The following is a 14,592-nucleotide window of genomic DNA, read 5'->3' as shown; positions in this document are numbered from 1 at the left end:
TCCAGCACATTCCCATCAATAAGAGGCCACATTACTGTACGTGGAAAATATTAATAATGCACGAATGAATCTGTCAGTTGCTTTTTCTTCCCATCAAGCAATGAAAGAAAGAAACACCTGATCATAATTTATACATCAAATACAGCAGAATAAATATGAACTAGTAGCTAGTAGATAAAGAATATATGTAAGACCTTATTGATTGTAAGATATATAAGGCATAAATAGAAAAAATAAGCAATAGTAGGAAAGCAGAACAAAAGTCTTATAAAATAAATAACATTAATAACAATTATTATTATTTACACTTTGTACTACAAAAAAGAAAAATACAGTAATATGACTATGGTGAACTGAAATTGAAATAAATAAATGATTATTACACATAATACAAATAATAATTAATGAACAATGTTCAGAAGCACAAACGTGTGTGTGGATCTGTTCAGATCTCTTTCTGCACCAGCAGGTCCTCCATCATCACCACCTGCTGTGTCTGCAGTGCTGACCAACCTTATTGATAAAGGCCCAATATTATGGGCTGTACTACTGAAATTAATAACATCTGATCATTGTTTAAAACAGGACACAATGATAAATGATCACTTAAGAGGTCACAGTGATTCTGACATACATGGAGGGCTCTGGTAATTCATTGTTTTCATTATAGGCTGATTTTAAATGATTTATTTCATCCTTAAATCATCACTAGGCTTTAAATTCACATGGATTTAATAATGAACCTCCAACAAACAATGTTTTGTCATCAACAGCTAAATTTGACTGAATGATCCTTTTCTAAGTATCATTTTATTCACTTTAACTGTGTAATCAGGTTAAGTACTGTTAATGCGAATCAATTGAAAATATCTATAGAATATAATTTATTATAGTTCGTTATGATGCTTTGATGACTGGATTGTTCAGAGTAGATTATTTTCTATAAACAGATATAATTCAGTACTAAAGGAAACAGCCTCTCCAGGTCGAGTGTGTGGCCCTTAAAAGGGCCGTTGGGTGTCAGATTGAGGGGATGAGGGTCTGGTTTAACCTCCGAAGCCGTACAGGGTTCGGCCCTGCCTCTTGAGGGCGTACACCACGTCCATGGCGGTGACCGTCTTCCTCTTGGCGTGCTCGGTGTAGGTGACGGCGTCCCGGATGACGTTCTCCAGGAAGACCTTGAGCACACCGCGGGTCTCCTCGTAGATCAGACCCGAGATACGTTTGACTCCGCCGCGGCGAGCCAGACGGCGGATGGCGGGCTTGGTGATTCCCTGGATGTTATCACGGAGGACTTTCCGGTGGCGCTTGGCGCCTCCTTTACCGAGTCCCTTTCCTCCTTTGCCTCTTCCGCTCATGATGCTGATGTTCTCTGAACTGTTCAGTCAATGTTCGGTTTGTCAGCAGAGCTTCGCTTATTGAAGCTTGACTGCGGACGTAGTAGAAGACAGATGACGCTGGTTTCAGTGGGAGGAGCCAAACTCAGCTTCCTACAGTTACAGAGAAAATTATATTTTGTTTTTATTTCCAAATGTCTTAAAATACATTTTGATTTATAAACATTTTAATGACAAGAATTCACAAGAGACCAGATCGATTCATCCTGTAATGTGTTTTATTTACTGCCAATAAGTAACATCAATAATAAGAAAGATAACTTTATAGGCATGTAGCAAAAGAAAATAGAGCCAAATGTCACTTTACATTCAGTTATTATGTTTAAAAAGACTTTTCTTAAATAAGAAACAAACTAAAGTCAAACTTTCTGATTAAAGTAACTCGTATTTTTATCTGTGATCAGACTTTAAGGGTTCAAGGTTCATTTGTCATCTTTCCACAGTGAAGCTGAAGGTTTAATCCCGTCATGATACAAACACAATAAACTGTTAAAACAGATCATTTGATTCAGAGAAGAACAGACAGGAAACAACTAATCTAAATCTAATGTCTGTAGTTTATCTACATTCACTCGTTTCTCCTCAGGAAATGTTTCTGCAGAACATTTTTTAAAGTGCATCTGTGGAGACAAACATTAACAGGATGATGATGTTGTGGCCTAAATCTTCACAAGATAAATTATTTTAGGCAGGTTTTGTTGCTCTTTGTTGGTTTTAATTATTTATGTGATGCTATAAAAGAGGGTAAGATGACGTCCATGGACCAAGAGAGGATCCAGAATCACCTCATCAGGTGTTTTAAACACTGACGATGGCTCACTGTACATTAATCTGAACATCAGTTTCACACTGAAGGACAATAATCTGACATTAATTCAATAATTATTTAACTGCTTAAACTATAGATCATCATTTCTGTCTGCAGAAACAGAAGTGATCTGTTTGAACTGAATATTGTTTATTTATCAAGATTGATTAGCATTTTAGAGTGAAAGCATTTTAAGTGGAGCACAAACTGAGGTAGCAAAGATTCCGGAGAGGATTCAGAGTAAAATAACTAGAAACTAATTTAATGCAGCACTTTTACTGCTCACATGTATTTAGTTTCTTATTTACACTCCTGGAGGTCACTGACTTCAAACCCCAAACCTGCAATATATAGTTTATTTATACTTCAGTTATTAAAGGACTCCTTTGTCTCAGTATAATTTTATGTCTTTGACTTGATTTTTGAAATCTCATTGTGAGCAAGTCAGATATGATAAAGTGGATTAAAGTGACTCAGTGTTTTTTATAGAACAGGCTCTTGATGTAGGAGTGGATGGCTCTTAAAAGAGCCTTTGTGTTGGTGTGAGCTGGTCCCGGGTGTTTACTTGGACTTGGCGGCCTTGTCGGTCTTCTTGGGCAGCAGGACCGCCTGGATGTTGGGCAGCACGCCGCCCTGAGCGATGGTCACTCCGCCCAGCAGCTTGTTGAGCTCCTCGTCGTTGCGGACGGCCAGCTGCAGGTGACGGGGGATGATACGAGTCTTCTTGTTGTCGCGGGCGGCGTTTCCGGCCAGCTCCAGGATCTCAGCGGTCAGGTACTCCAGCACGGCCGCCAGGTAGACCGGAGCTCCGGCTCCCACACGCTGAGCGTAGTTGCCCTTCCTCAGCAGCCTGTGGACACGGCCCACCGGGAACTGGAGCCCGGCACGGGATGAGCGGCTCTTAGCCTTGGCTCTGGCCTTTCCTGCTCCTTTACCGCCACGTCCAGACATCTTGGATTATTGTTTTCGACGAGTTAACGTTGAGAAATACAGCTGAGCGGTGAAACCGAGTTTATATAGAAAAGCAGCTGCTCGCTCATTGGTCAAAATTTACGTATCTACAATCGGCCAATCAGAAGAGAGCAGCTGTCAAGTTCCGTTATTAAAGACTAAGTTTCCACTTCCTGCTGTTTGTGGATTTCAAAATAAAAGCTGACCGAGTCAACCGGAAGTTATTGTCATAAATTCCAATCGACTGATGCTTTTAACTTCACCAGATGTTACTGTTAGAGAAACTCTTCCTGTTCAGGGATCAATAAAAGATGAAAACATAAAGCAGCAGTATAAAACCTGCTGATAGAAACAAAGCTGCAGTGAAGGGGAGAAGTGTAAAAGTATTGACAACAGATCTCTGATCAATCAGTTAATTTAGTAAAATATAATATTTAGTTTTGTAAACAGGATGTTTATATGAGGCTCATAAGGGGTTCAGACCAATGACACAGTGTTTTACTGATAATCAATATTATTGCAGTCTGATCACTTCCTATTGATACAGACAGCGTTAGTGTCTAATTCCTGAAAATACTGAAGCTGTAAAACCAAAGCGTTCAGTTTACACATGTTCAGTCTAGTTTGCTCTCAGTGCTCCATCACTTCAGTTAACAATCCAACAAACGTCTAATATATATAATCTATAATCAATATATTCACATGTGTTTATGTTTCTACAAACCTGAGGAATCAAACTGGAATGAAACTACAGACCTTCTTCTGCTCAGCTGCTCATTTACAGCAAAATCTGAATGACGACAATTATAAACTACAGCTCTGATTCTGTTTGAGCTCAAACAGGTTTCTTGTTATATAATAAAAGAATTAAAGGCTTTGAGTTCAGCTGAAGACTAAACAGGACTGTTAGCAATGATTTGATTTGATAACCTTTGATCAAACGGGGATAAATGATTGATCAGTGAGTCGAACAAAGTCCGAGCTGATAACTTCATCTGATTCTGGACGGTTTGATCTGGATGTTGAATCGTTATCCAGAGGAACTGACTGTTTCAGCTTCATCACTTATTAAACCTGTTAAACTCAAACCGTCCAGCCAGAAATCGATGCTGATAAAACCACGTGACTGTTCGGTGTCCTGAGGGAAACTTTACCTTTTTATCTCCACACGAATAAATAATAAAGTTCTTCACGTGACAAGATGAATCTATTTTTATTTAAAAACCACACGAGGGAGAAAATAGATGTGATATAATAAATATTAGATCGACATGTTTGTTCCTCTTCTCGTCTAGACTGAGAGAAATCAGTTTAGAAACAGATTATTTCACTCATCTGATCAGACCAATAATGACGTCATGTGACTCTGTGGTGGCGTCTGCAGTCCTCTATGCAGTGGTCTGCTGGGGAGGAGGGAGGAGGGAGCACAGAGAGGGACAGAAAGAGACTGAACAGGCTGGTCAGGAGGGCCGCTTCTGTCCTGGACTGCTCCCTGGACTCCATAGAGGAGGTGGGTGAGAGGAGGACACTAACAAAACTCAAGTCCATCATGGACAACCCCTCTCACCCCCTGCACGGGACTGTGGGGGCCCTCAGCAGCTCCTTCAGCAGCAGGCTGAGGCCCCCACCCTGCAAGAAGGAACGCTACCGCAGGTCATTTCTCCATCAGCCATCAGACTCATCAACAGCAGCATCACTGGCTGATGTTAACACACTGTTTTTCATTCATATCATTCCATTCCTGTCTAAAGTGTAAATATCCTATGGTGTAAATATTTATTTCATTTCATCACAATCCATATATTTATATTTATATTTATATTTATATTTATTTTTGCTATTTTTTGTCTTTTCTATTGCTTTGTTTCTTTCACTCTCCCTGTTTATATTGTTGCTGCTGTAACAAGAAAATTTCCCCCTATGGGGGATCAAATAAAGAAGTCTAAGTCTAATGTGTGTTAAAGTTAATAGCAAATTTTTTCATTCAGTTTTTATCAATAGTCTAAAATCACAAGAAGCCTCCATCAGGAAAAACTCCCCAAATAACCGTCATGAGGAGCAACAGAGGACAGACGGACAGGAAGTGACTGTCAGACATGAATATTATCATTATTAATAATAATAATAATTATTATTATTATTATTGTTGTTGTTGTTGTTATTATTATTATCATTATTATTATAAACAGTCTTGTGTGTCCACTGTGTTGATCAGTGTTGGATCTTCTCAGACCAGTAGGGGGCAGCAGCTGAGTGTTTGTAGCCCTCTGAGGCCTTTTGACCCCTTTAAGCAGCATTTTATTGTCTGGCTGTTTGTCCTGCAGCACAAAGGACAGACCTACAGACACTACAGGACCTACAGACACTACAGGACAGACCTACAGACACTACAGGACCTACAGACACTACAGGACAGACCTACAGACACTACAGGACCTACAGACACTACAGGACCTACAGACACTACAGGACCTACAGACACTACAGGACAGACCTACAGACACTACAGGACCTACAGACACTACAGGACCTACAGACACTACAGGACCTACAGACACTACAGGACAGACCTACAGACACTACAGGACCTACAGACACTACAGGACAGACAGATGATGATGATGATGATGATGATGACGATAATGATGATGATGATGATGATGATGGTGATGATGATGATGATGATGATGATGATGATGATGGTGATGATGATGATGATGATGATGATGATGATGATGATGATGATGATGATGATGATGGTCACACACATGTAGACTGAAGAAGAAGAAGAAGAAGTTGACGTGTCAGCAAACAGCTGCTGCTGCAGCAGAGCTCCGTCCTGATGGAGGAAGCTCTGCGGTGCGTTTATTGATTGCTGGTCAGTAACAGGATCAATAACCACATGATGGTCTTAAACGTCTCTAAATGTCGGTGGGCAGAGAAAATGTGGGTCACATGACTCGTTCACTTATTTCTGATGCTGTGAAAAGAGTCGGGGGCCTCTGACGGCGTCCTGCAGCGCTGAACTTTATTTCTACCGTATTTGGTTTACATCCAAAGTAACTTTACCTGTCATCTTGTTTCACATTCATCACTTTCTATTAGTCACTACATTAACAACAGGTTCATCCTAACAATATCCTGATGTTCATATTAATGACTAATATCATTCAGACTTCTTCCACACAGTCTGTGACACTAAACTTTAGACCAGATTCTCTTTATTATCTGTTATTGGCCCAAACGTCCACTTGTCCATGTGTGTTTCTCTATCGGAGCAGAAGGACTTTGACTGATTACAAACAAAAACTCTTTCTAACCTTCTTTGTTCTTTTTCTTAGATTTTTCTTTCCTTTTGTAAATTCAGCCTTTTTATATCATAAATCTTTTCTTATTGTTTTGTGGTAACTCTGCTCCCCGTGGAGTCACAGATAGGTTTTTAAATTAGTAAGATGATGTTTGTATTATGGATTAGAGTGAATATAATAGTGTGTGTCACATTTTCTATTCATGTGTTTGTATTCATGGTGGAGCTCACTTTAACTTTCTCTGCTGCTGTAACAGCAGAATTTCCTCCTGGGGATCAATAAAGTCTTTCTGTCTATCTAAAGAAGAATTTTCTGCTTTTCAACCTGCGATTCATCACAAACATTCAAAGAATCAGAATCAGGTTTATTGTCATTATACAGCAAAGTATAATGAAATTCCATCTGACATTTATAAACAAGACAATAAAGACAATAAATAAAGATATAAAAATAGGCAAAAAGGAAATATATATATATAAATATATAAATACACACACACAATTATCAAGAATAACAGTTACAAAATAAAAATAAACACTATGTACAGAGCAGTGCAGCATGAAAGAGTGAGTACCAGTGTTTGTACAAAGACTCTGTGCTTAGAGGCTGCTGAGGTCGTCCTGCTGAGGAGTTTAGGAAAACAGGGGGGAGGCTGTGATGGAGGCCACAGCTCTGGGTAGAAGCTGGTCCTCAGCCTGTTCGTGGTGAGTTTCCAGGGTGTGTGGTGTCCAGTGTGATGCTCCCGGCCTTCTTCTTCCTCCGTCTGCTGGCACAGAGCGTGTGGAGGTGAGGGAGCTCCGGCCGATGATCCTCTGAGCTGCCTTCACCTCTCTGCGGGGCTTCACCCTCTTTGTGAGGACGCTCTCCACGGTGCTGCGGTAGAAGTTGAGCTTCAACTCCTTGGGGGAGTTTGGCCTTTCTCAGCTTTCTGAGGAAGAAGAGTCTTTGCTGAGCTGAGCTTCTTCCTCACCAGGTTTGAGGTGTTGGTAGTCCGAGACATCTGAGTGGAGACACTGACTCCAAGAAACCTGAGACTCTCCACACTTTCCACAGCTTGTCCATGGATGTGGAAACTCACAAGAGGAGAAACGATTTAAGAGCCAAGAGAAGAACTGAGGAGATGTTTTCAGTGAAGTTAAAGTTAAAGTTAAGGTGAAACTTAAAGTTAAAGTTAAGGTTAAAGTTAAGGTTAAGGTTAAGGTTAAAGTTAAGGTTAAGGTTAAAGTTAAGGTTAAAGTTAAGGTGGGCTGACTTCAGCTCAGCCTGAATCTACTTTTTCTTTCCACATCAAGCTTTTTGCCGACAAACAGACCGTTGACGCTCTTTAATCTGTCGTCACGACACATTACCAACGTTTGAGTGGACGTGAAGGGACGACAGTGATAATCTGTAAAGTGATTAAAGGTGATTAAGGTCATTACCTGGATCCTTCAGGCTGGACACACATGGGACAGTGGAAGGAAACTAAAGAGATCTATTGTGATCAAATGAACAACAGATGAGAAAACTACACATCTGCAGGTTTAAGTAATAAAAAAAAGAAACTGCAGTAAAGTAAAAGTCCCTGAAGTACTTCAGTAAATGTACTCAGTTACTTCCCACCTCTGGAGTCACTTTGAGGATTCAGTAGATTTAGGATCAAGTCGTTATTTCACTGTAATTGTGAGCTTCAGTGTTTCTGAACACTTCCTGTCACAGAGAGTTTTCCCCAGATCAAACTGTTTAACCTCACAGTTTCTCTCTGGATTTAAAACAGAGAGAAAGCAGCACTGAGGAAAGTGAGGGATCCTCCTGGATCACAGCTGAACGTCTTTAGGGGATCAATTCTGATTTGAGTTCAGTCTGATGCTGAGAAACACAGTGGATCATTACATCTTTATTAGAAGAAGCTGCATTAAACACAGGAAACCTGCAGACAGAAATGATCCCCAGCCAACAGTAACTGGATCACAGGATCCCTGCAGATCTCCTCTCAGACTGACTGATCAAACCACGTCTCTGTGCAGCACAGCACACAGATGGTACTTTAATTACACCGGAAATAAGAGAATTACTGACATGTGAACTTGTGTTTTAAATCCACTTCATGTCAAATCCGACATTTAGCGAAGAATCCGAGTGTTTTCCAGCGGATCCACCAGAGACAGGAGTCCGTCTGACGGCCGGAGTCACCGGCAGCGTCCCTGTGTTTACCTGCAGCGAAAACCCGTCTGGTTCAGACTAAATAAAACACATTAGTGCGGAGATTTCACCTTTATTCCATCGCCACATGTGTTTGCTAACAGCAGCAGCGCTGTCACATTGAATACAAGTAACTTTTGAGCACTTTTACAGGAGAAATGTGAAGAAAACTCTCCGCGAGTTGTCCAAAGTGACGGTGTATTCCGGAGGTTTGAAGCCCCGTGGAGTTAAACACATGAGTCCATGTGGCCCAACATGAGCGGAGTCTGAAGCGAAGAGCGTTTTCTAAGCAACGCGGTAAGAATTGGGGTCCAAAACGTTGATCCTGAGTGTATTTTATCCCTAAAATGAGGAAGAGAAAACACAAGTGTCGCCACATTTGAGGCGAGCAGCGGAGCGGCTTTGAGCGTTGAGTCTCCACGGTTCTCACGTCCTTTATAAGTCCCGCCTCCTGCTCTGAGCTCGGACACGCTGAGACAAACACAGCAGAGCGAACACACACTAACATGGCAGAAGAAGCTCCAGCAGCAGCGGCCGCTCCGGCCAAAGCCCCGGCTAAGGCTCCGGCTAAGGCCGCCAAGAAGAAGGCCGCTCCCCGGCCCAAGAAGGACGGACCCACCCTCCCTAAGCTGATCGTCACCGCCGTGGCCGCGTCCAAGGAGCGGAAGGGGCTCTCGGTGGCGGCGCTGAAGAAGGCTCTGGCCGCCAAAGGAGTGGATGTGGCCAAGAGCAACAAGCGCATCAACAGCGCCGTCATCAAGCTGGTGGGGAAAGGGACCCTGACTCAGACCAAAGGGACCGGGGCGTCCGGCTCCTTCAAGCTGGCCAAGGAGCCCAAGGCCGCCAAGCCCGTCAAGAAAGCGGCGGCGGCCAAGAAAGCTCCGGCTAAGGTCAAGAAGCCCGCGGCCAAGAAAGTAGCGGCCAAGAAACCGGCAGCAAAGAAGCCCGCAGCCAAGAAAGCAGCTGCCCCCAAGAAGTCCCCGAAGAAGGCACCGGCCAAGAAAGCAGCGGCCGCTAAGAAGCCGGCAGCAGCCAAGAAGAGCCCCAAGAAGGCTGCTGCTCCCAAGAAGAGCCCCAAGAAGCCCGTCAAGAAGGTACCAGCCAAGAAAGCTCCGGCTAAGAAACCTGCAGCCAAGAAGGCCAAGAAGTAAAGTAGTTCCTTCATCCACCACCTGCTGCAACAACGGCTCTTTTAAGAGCCTCCACAGTCTCTACAGAGCAAATCCTCCTCTATGTCTTTATAATGTGGGATTCACCTTCACAACACTCAGCCTCAACTACATCACATTTATTACAACTTTATACTAGTTTTTATATATTTTTATGTTCTTTGATAAAGTGAAGTACATGTATATATTTTAAACATAGTAAAATGTTAAACTTATGACAAGTTTTTAAAATCCATCTATTAGACAGGAATTTCCTGTCAGTTTAATTATTCAGTGTCGCAATCAGTTCATTTCAGTCCCATGACAGGGATTACAGTGTAAATGTTTATTTTGCACATTATATTTATCCTTTTAAATTATATTATATCCATATATCCTTATTTTTGTATTTATAATTTATTTTTCTTTGTCTGGAGGGAAACGAGCAAAGTAAATTCAAAGAATTTCATTGCTCAGTGTTCTTATGGTGCACATGATAAACATCTTGAGTACATGTAACTTTTATTTCACTACTTATTGCTCTAAACATTTGAGTATGCATCAGTGTTGTGGTGGGACATGACAAAGGAAATAAAGATTCTTGATTCGTGAAACCAAGTTATTGTACAGTTACTACACTAGAACCCTTCTGATGACCTGACATACTATAATGTTGTAATGTGTACGAGCCTCAGTAACCACTGGTAATAGGATTTCTCTCTTTAAGTGTAGTTGGGTGGCTCTTAAAAGAGCCTTTGTGTTGGTGTGATCTGGTCCCGGGTGTTTACTTGGACTTGGCGGCCTTGTCGGTCTTCTTGGGCAGCAGGACCGCCTGGATGTTGGGCAGCACGCCGCCCTGAGCGATGGTCACTCCGCCCAGCAGCTTGTTGAGCTCCTCGTCGTTGCGGACGGCCAGCTGCAGGTGACGGGGGATGATACGGGTCTTCTTGTTGTCGCGGGCGGCGTTTCCGGCCAGCTCCAGGATCTCAGCGGTCAGGTACTCCAGCACGGCCGCCAGGTAGACCGGAGCTCCGGCTCCCACACGCTGAGCGTAGTTGCCCTTCCTCAGCAGCCTGTGGACACGGCCCACCGGGAACTGAAGCCCGGCACGGGATGAGCGGCTCTTAGCCTTGGCTCTGGCCTTTCCTGCTCCCTTTCCTCTTCCAGACATGTTGCTTTAGTTATTCTTGGTAAAGTCAAAGAATATGTTCTTCTAGCAGCAGAATCCGCGTTTATATGGAGCCCGGCTGCTCGTCATTGGACGGACTGATCGACCAATCAGAAAAGAGCTCGTTTCTGCTTCCTGAATTAATGAAGGCGCCTTTTTTTCTTTGTGTGGGATTTTCAAAATAAGACGACATTCAAATTGTATTGCAGCTACAGTGTGTTTAGACAGACTCCTCTTGGATGTCTGAGTTAAACAGAAAAAAAACCCCTCAGAAACACAAAATGTTAATTGTATAATATCTCCGCGGAGACAACAAATGGATGGATTAAATATGTTATTTACATTAAATTACATACATGAATTTAAAAAAGTGAAACAAAATGAAAAGCAGACATCATACACCTCTTCATCTGAAAAAGTCAAACAAGAACACAGAAAGAAAATCACATTATATATAAAGTAGTAAATGTTTACTACATTTAAGCACAAGTAATGTCACTTTGTACATAAAGATCAATAATGGACAAAATCAACGAATCGATTCTGATGTATTAATATAGATTAAATGAAGAAAGAGACTTTATTGAGTATTACTGTCCAGTGTGCACTGCTGATAAAAAACCTTTTAGAGAGACTAAATGACAACATAAGGCTGCTTCACATGGTAAAAGTTCAATATTTATCAAACATTGTTTAGCAAATTAGTCGATCTTTATTTATCAATCTTTATTTCTATAGCACCAATTCGTAACAGCATTATTTCAGGTCACTTTCCATAAAGAGCAGCTCAGAAGAAACGATGTAGGAATTCAGGATTATGGTTAATTAGTTAGTGGGTGTATCTGGATTAATACATAAGAGCATTGTAGCCTTTTTACTCTACTTTTATTTGTTCTATAAGCTAAAAGTCCCTTTTTCCATCATTCATTTATCCACTTCAAAGTTTTATCTGTGGTGTTAAAGCTGTTTTCTCTCCTGTATTTACACTACTCACTAAAAGTTAGGGATATTCAGCTTTCAGGTGAAGTTTCAGGATGAACCTAAAATGCATTCTAACCTTTCCAGGTGAACTTAATGTGACCTTCTCTAAACCTTTGAATGCACATGTCCAACTGTTCAGTGTCTCAGTACTTTCTGCACCAGCTGCTGTTCTCTAACAAGAAGCTTAACAGCAACATTCACAACAGGTTTGATCCATGAATCCACCAATACATTTCCTGCTTCAGTTAGAATTGGTATTTAAACAGTCCTCCTCATCCTGCTGTTCACATTCTGACATCATGAGACCAAGACGACACCTAACAGTTGATCAGCAGCACCTCAACACTGGAGGCTTCAAACAGGAAGTCCTCAGACGGAGGTGTTCACTGAGCTTAGAGGGTCACAGAGTGTCATCAGGAGGTTGGAACAGTGATACAGAGACTGGAAGAGTCACAGAAAGGAGAGGAGTGGACGTCCTTTGGCCACATCCCAATTTATTGAGACACTGAACATGTTTTGTTGTGGTTTACCTACCACTGTTGGTAGATTTTCTTTCAATAAATTGTTTAAGATGAATAAAATCACCATTGCATGCTTCTACTTAAATGCCCTACTTTCATGATATAATATCACTGTAGCATTCACTTTTTACATTTTCCATATATTTCACCTGAAAGTTGAATATCCCTAACTTTTAGTGAGTAGTGTAAATATATACACGTGTGTTATATAGATATTGAGGGCAGGGACGATAGTGACCTATCTCTAAGGTGGAGGCTGTGTGTGCGTAGCGTGTCCAGAGCTGACGGAGCTCTGCTGGTCATGAGTTAGAGAGGACTCAGACGTATTGCACTAATAAGATCAGATAAAAGGGCGCCGTGAGGCCCAGGATGCTGCTGTAGGTGTGTCCTCCACTGCCATGCCTCTGGACAGAGCTGTGGATGGTACAGTGGGCACAGGCTCTCCTCCTCCTCCTCCCCCTCCGCCTCCCCCTCCCGCAGCAACATAAGCCAGTGCACCTTCGTCCTCTGGGATATTATCCTCACCTGCACCACCGCATACTTCCCGAACTCGTCCACGGTCCCTGGAGAAAGTAAGTCAGGCTGAGCAGAGGCAGAGGACATGGAGGAGGCCAACAAGGAGATGGTGATGGCTGCTGCTGCTACCTGGTGCTGCACTGGATGCTGCACTCGGTCCATGAGGCAGGAGATGACCTGGTCTCGTGGGGCAGGAGGACTCAGTCTGATGGAGATGCTCCTGCTGGCCGGATGCAAACAGATTCCACTGACTGTACGTAGAGTAGAAGTCATCTTCGCTCTTTAGACTTAGACTGAAGAAAAAGATGGAGCAGATATCAGGCCACAAAACGTATTTTTTTTCCAGGTATCGCAGTCTATGAAATACAGAGATGAAGTCAGAAGCCTCAACCACCTCCTCGCTGTGATGTGTTTATGTCATTAACTCACACTGAAATAATCTGAGTACATAGATAAGATATTCCTAAAAAGTGTCTCTGTTACATGCGCTATTTTTTCTCCTCTGTGAAGTGTCTTCTCTCACCCATAATGCATTGCACTACCAGGTATCTAAGTTAGTACATTTAGATCAAAGACGAGGTCTAATTTTACACAGCTGGCCGCTGGTCTCAGTTTTGAAAATCATATCAGCATGTTCTCACTGAAATCACCTAATGGCTCCCAGTGCAGAATCACCTCCAAACTCCTGCTAAAAGTCTGTAAAACACCTGATGTTTGGGCTTTAACCCCGATCAGGCCCCTCAGGTCAGCTGGCCAGGTGACCTGATCCAGGTTACACCTGAGAACAAACTCTTTTCACTTTTCACAAACTTCTCAGTGATTACTGCTCGTGTGTGTGTGTGGTTGCCCTTTTTAATGTGTTTTGACGTTTATTAATGTTGGACGTATGCAGCATCTATATATCTATATCTGTATATATGCTGTATTTGTCTTTGTAGTCAAAATGAATGTGGTTAACAGCTGTTTCCACATTAAACTGTAACAGTATCAGTCCAGACTCTTTCTATCGGGGTCACGTGTTGTTTTATTAAAGAAAAGTGATGAAGCTCACATTAAAAGTTACAGATGTCTGACTATAATGAATACAGACTATGAAATATCTGCTCAGACACTTATTGTTGTGCCATTAAGAGGCGAGTTATGTGGGATAATCTCTGTATTTGGAGAGAAATGATCCACAAACCTGAAGAAACCAGGTGTGTTTTACTGTCTGATGTGAAAAAGGCTTCAGGACCCAAACTACACGGTGACAGAAGAGTTTAGAGTTTAGATCAGTTCAGAGAGTGAAAGAAGAAATTAAACTCCTCGGCTTCATAATCTGATGTGAAGTTAAAGAAGAAGTGAAGAAATAAGAAAGCACTGATATCAATTATCAATGATCAATTACTGTAACTTAATCATTTCTCACTTAGGAAACTGCTCTCACAGAAGGTAAATAAATTACACAACTTACACATACAATGTAGAATATAGTCTTTAAAATATATCAGCAATTACAAGTGCAGGTTTAATGTACTTTTTTGCATCTGATCTGATCTGGATGGAAACTGAAATGAAGAGTTAATGAGTCAAAATTAGCCTTTACATAAAGGATCAGAGGCCCAATCTATCTC

At 41.8% G+C, this 14,592-nt stretch overlaps 3 protein-coding genes across 3 annotated transcripts; 1 reads left to right on the top strand and 2 right to left on the bottom strand.

Moving 5' to 3' along the window:
• Positions 1–1,024: 1,024 nt before the first annotated feature.
• LOC139222111 (histone H4) lies at positions 1,025–1,372 on the bottom strand. The gene has a single exon (XM_070854088.1). The coding sequence runs from the start codon at positions 1,356–1,358 to the stop codon at positions 1,047–1,049; it is 312 nt and encodes a 103-aa protein (XP_070710189.1). The 5' UTR covers positions 1,359–1,372; the 3' UTR covers positions 1,025–1,046.
• Positions 1,373–2,755: 1,383 nt separating this feature from the next.
• Positions 2,756–10,964, bottom strand: LOC139221641 (histone H2AX-like). Its single transcript, XM_070853562.1, has 3 exons — positions 10,582–10,964; positions 7,292–7,310; positions 2,756–3,156 (listed from the first exon to the last, which is right to left on the bottom strand). Exons 1-3 carry the CDS (start codon positions 10,962–10,964, stop codon positions 2,767–2,769), a joined length of 792 nt encoding a protein of 263 aa, XP_070709663.1. The 3' UTR covers positions 2,756–2,766.
• On the top strand, positions 9,148–9,916 carry LOC139221770 (histone H1-like). Its single transcript, XM_070853706.1, has one exon. The coding sequence runs from the start codon at positions 9,152–9,154 to the stop codon at positions 9,794–9,796; it is 645 nt and encodes a 214-aa protein (XP_070709807.1). The 5' UTR covers positions 9,148–9,151; the 3' UTR covers positions 9,797–9,916.
• Positions 10,965–14,592: the final 3,628 nt, after the last annotated feature.

This window comes from Pempheris klunzingeri, chromosome 22, assembly GCF_042242105.1.
Source record: "Pempheris klunzingeri isolate RE-2024b chromosome 22, fPemKlu1.hap1, whole genome shotgun sequence".
Taxonomy (NCBI): domain Eukaryota; kingdom Metazoa; phylum Chordata; class Actinopteri; order Acropomatiformes; family Pempheridae; genus Pempheris; species Pempheris klunzingeri.
The sequence above is the reverse complement of the archived record's forward strand: the minus strand, read 5'-3'. Positions and strand labels throughout refer to the sequence as shown.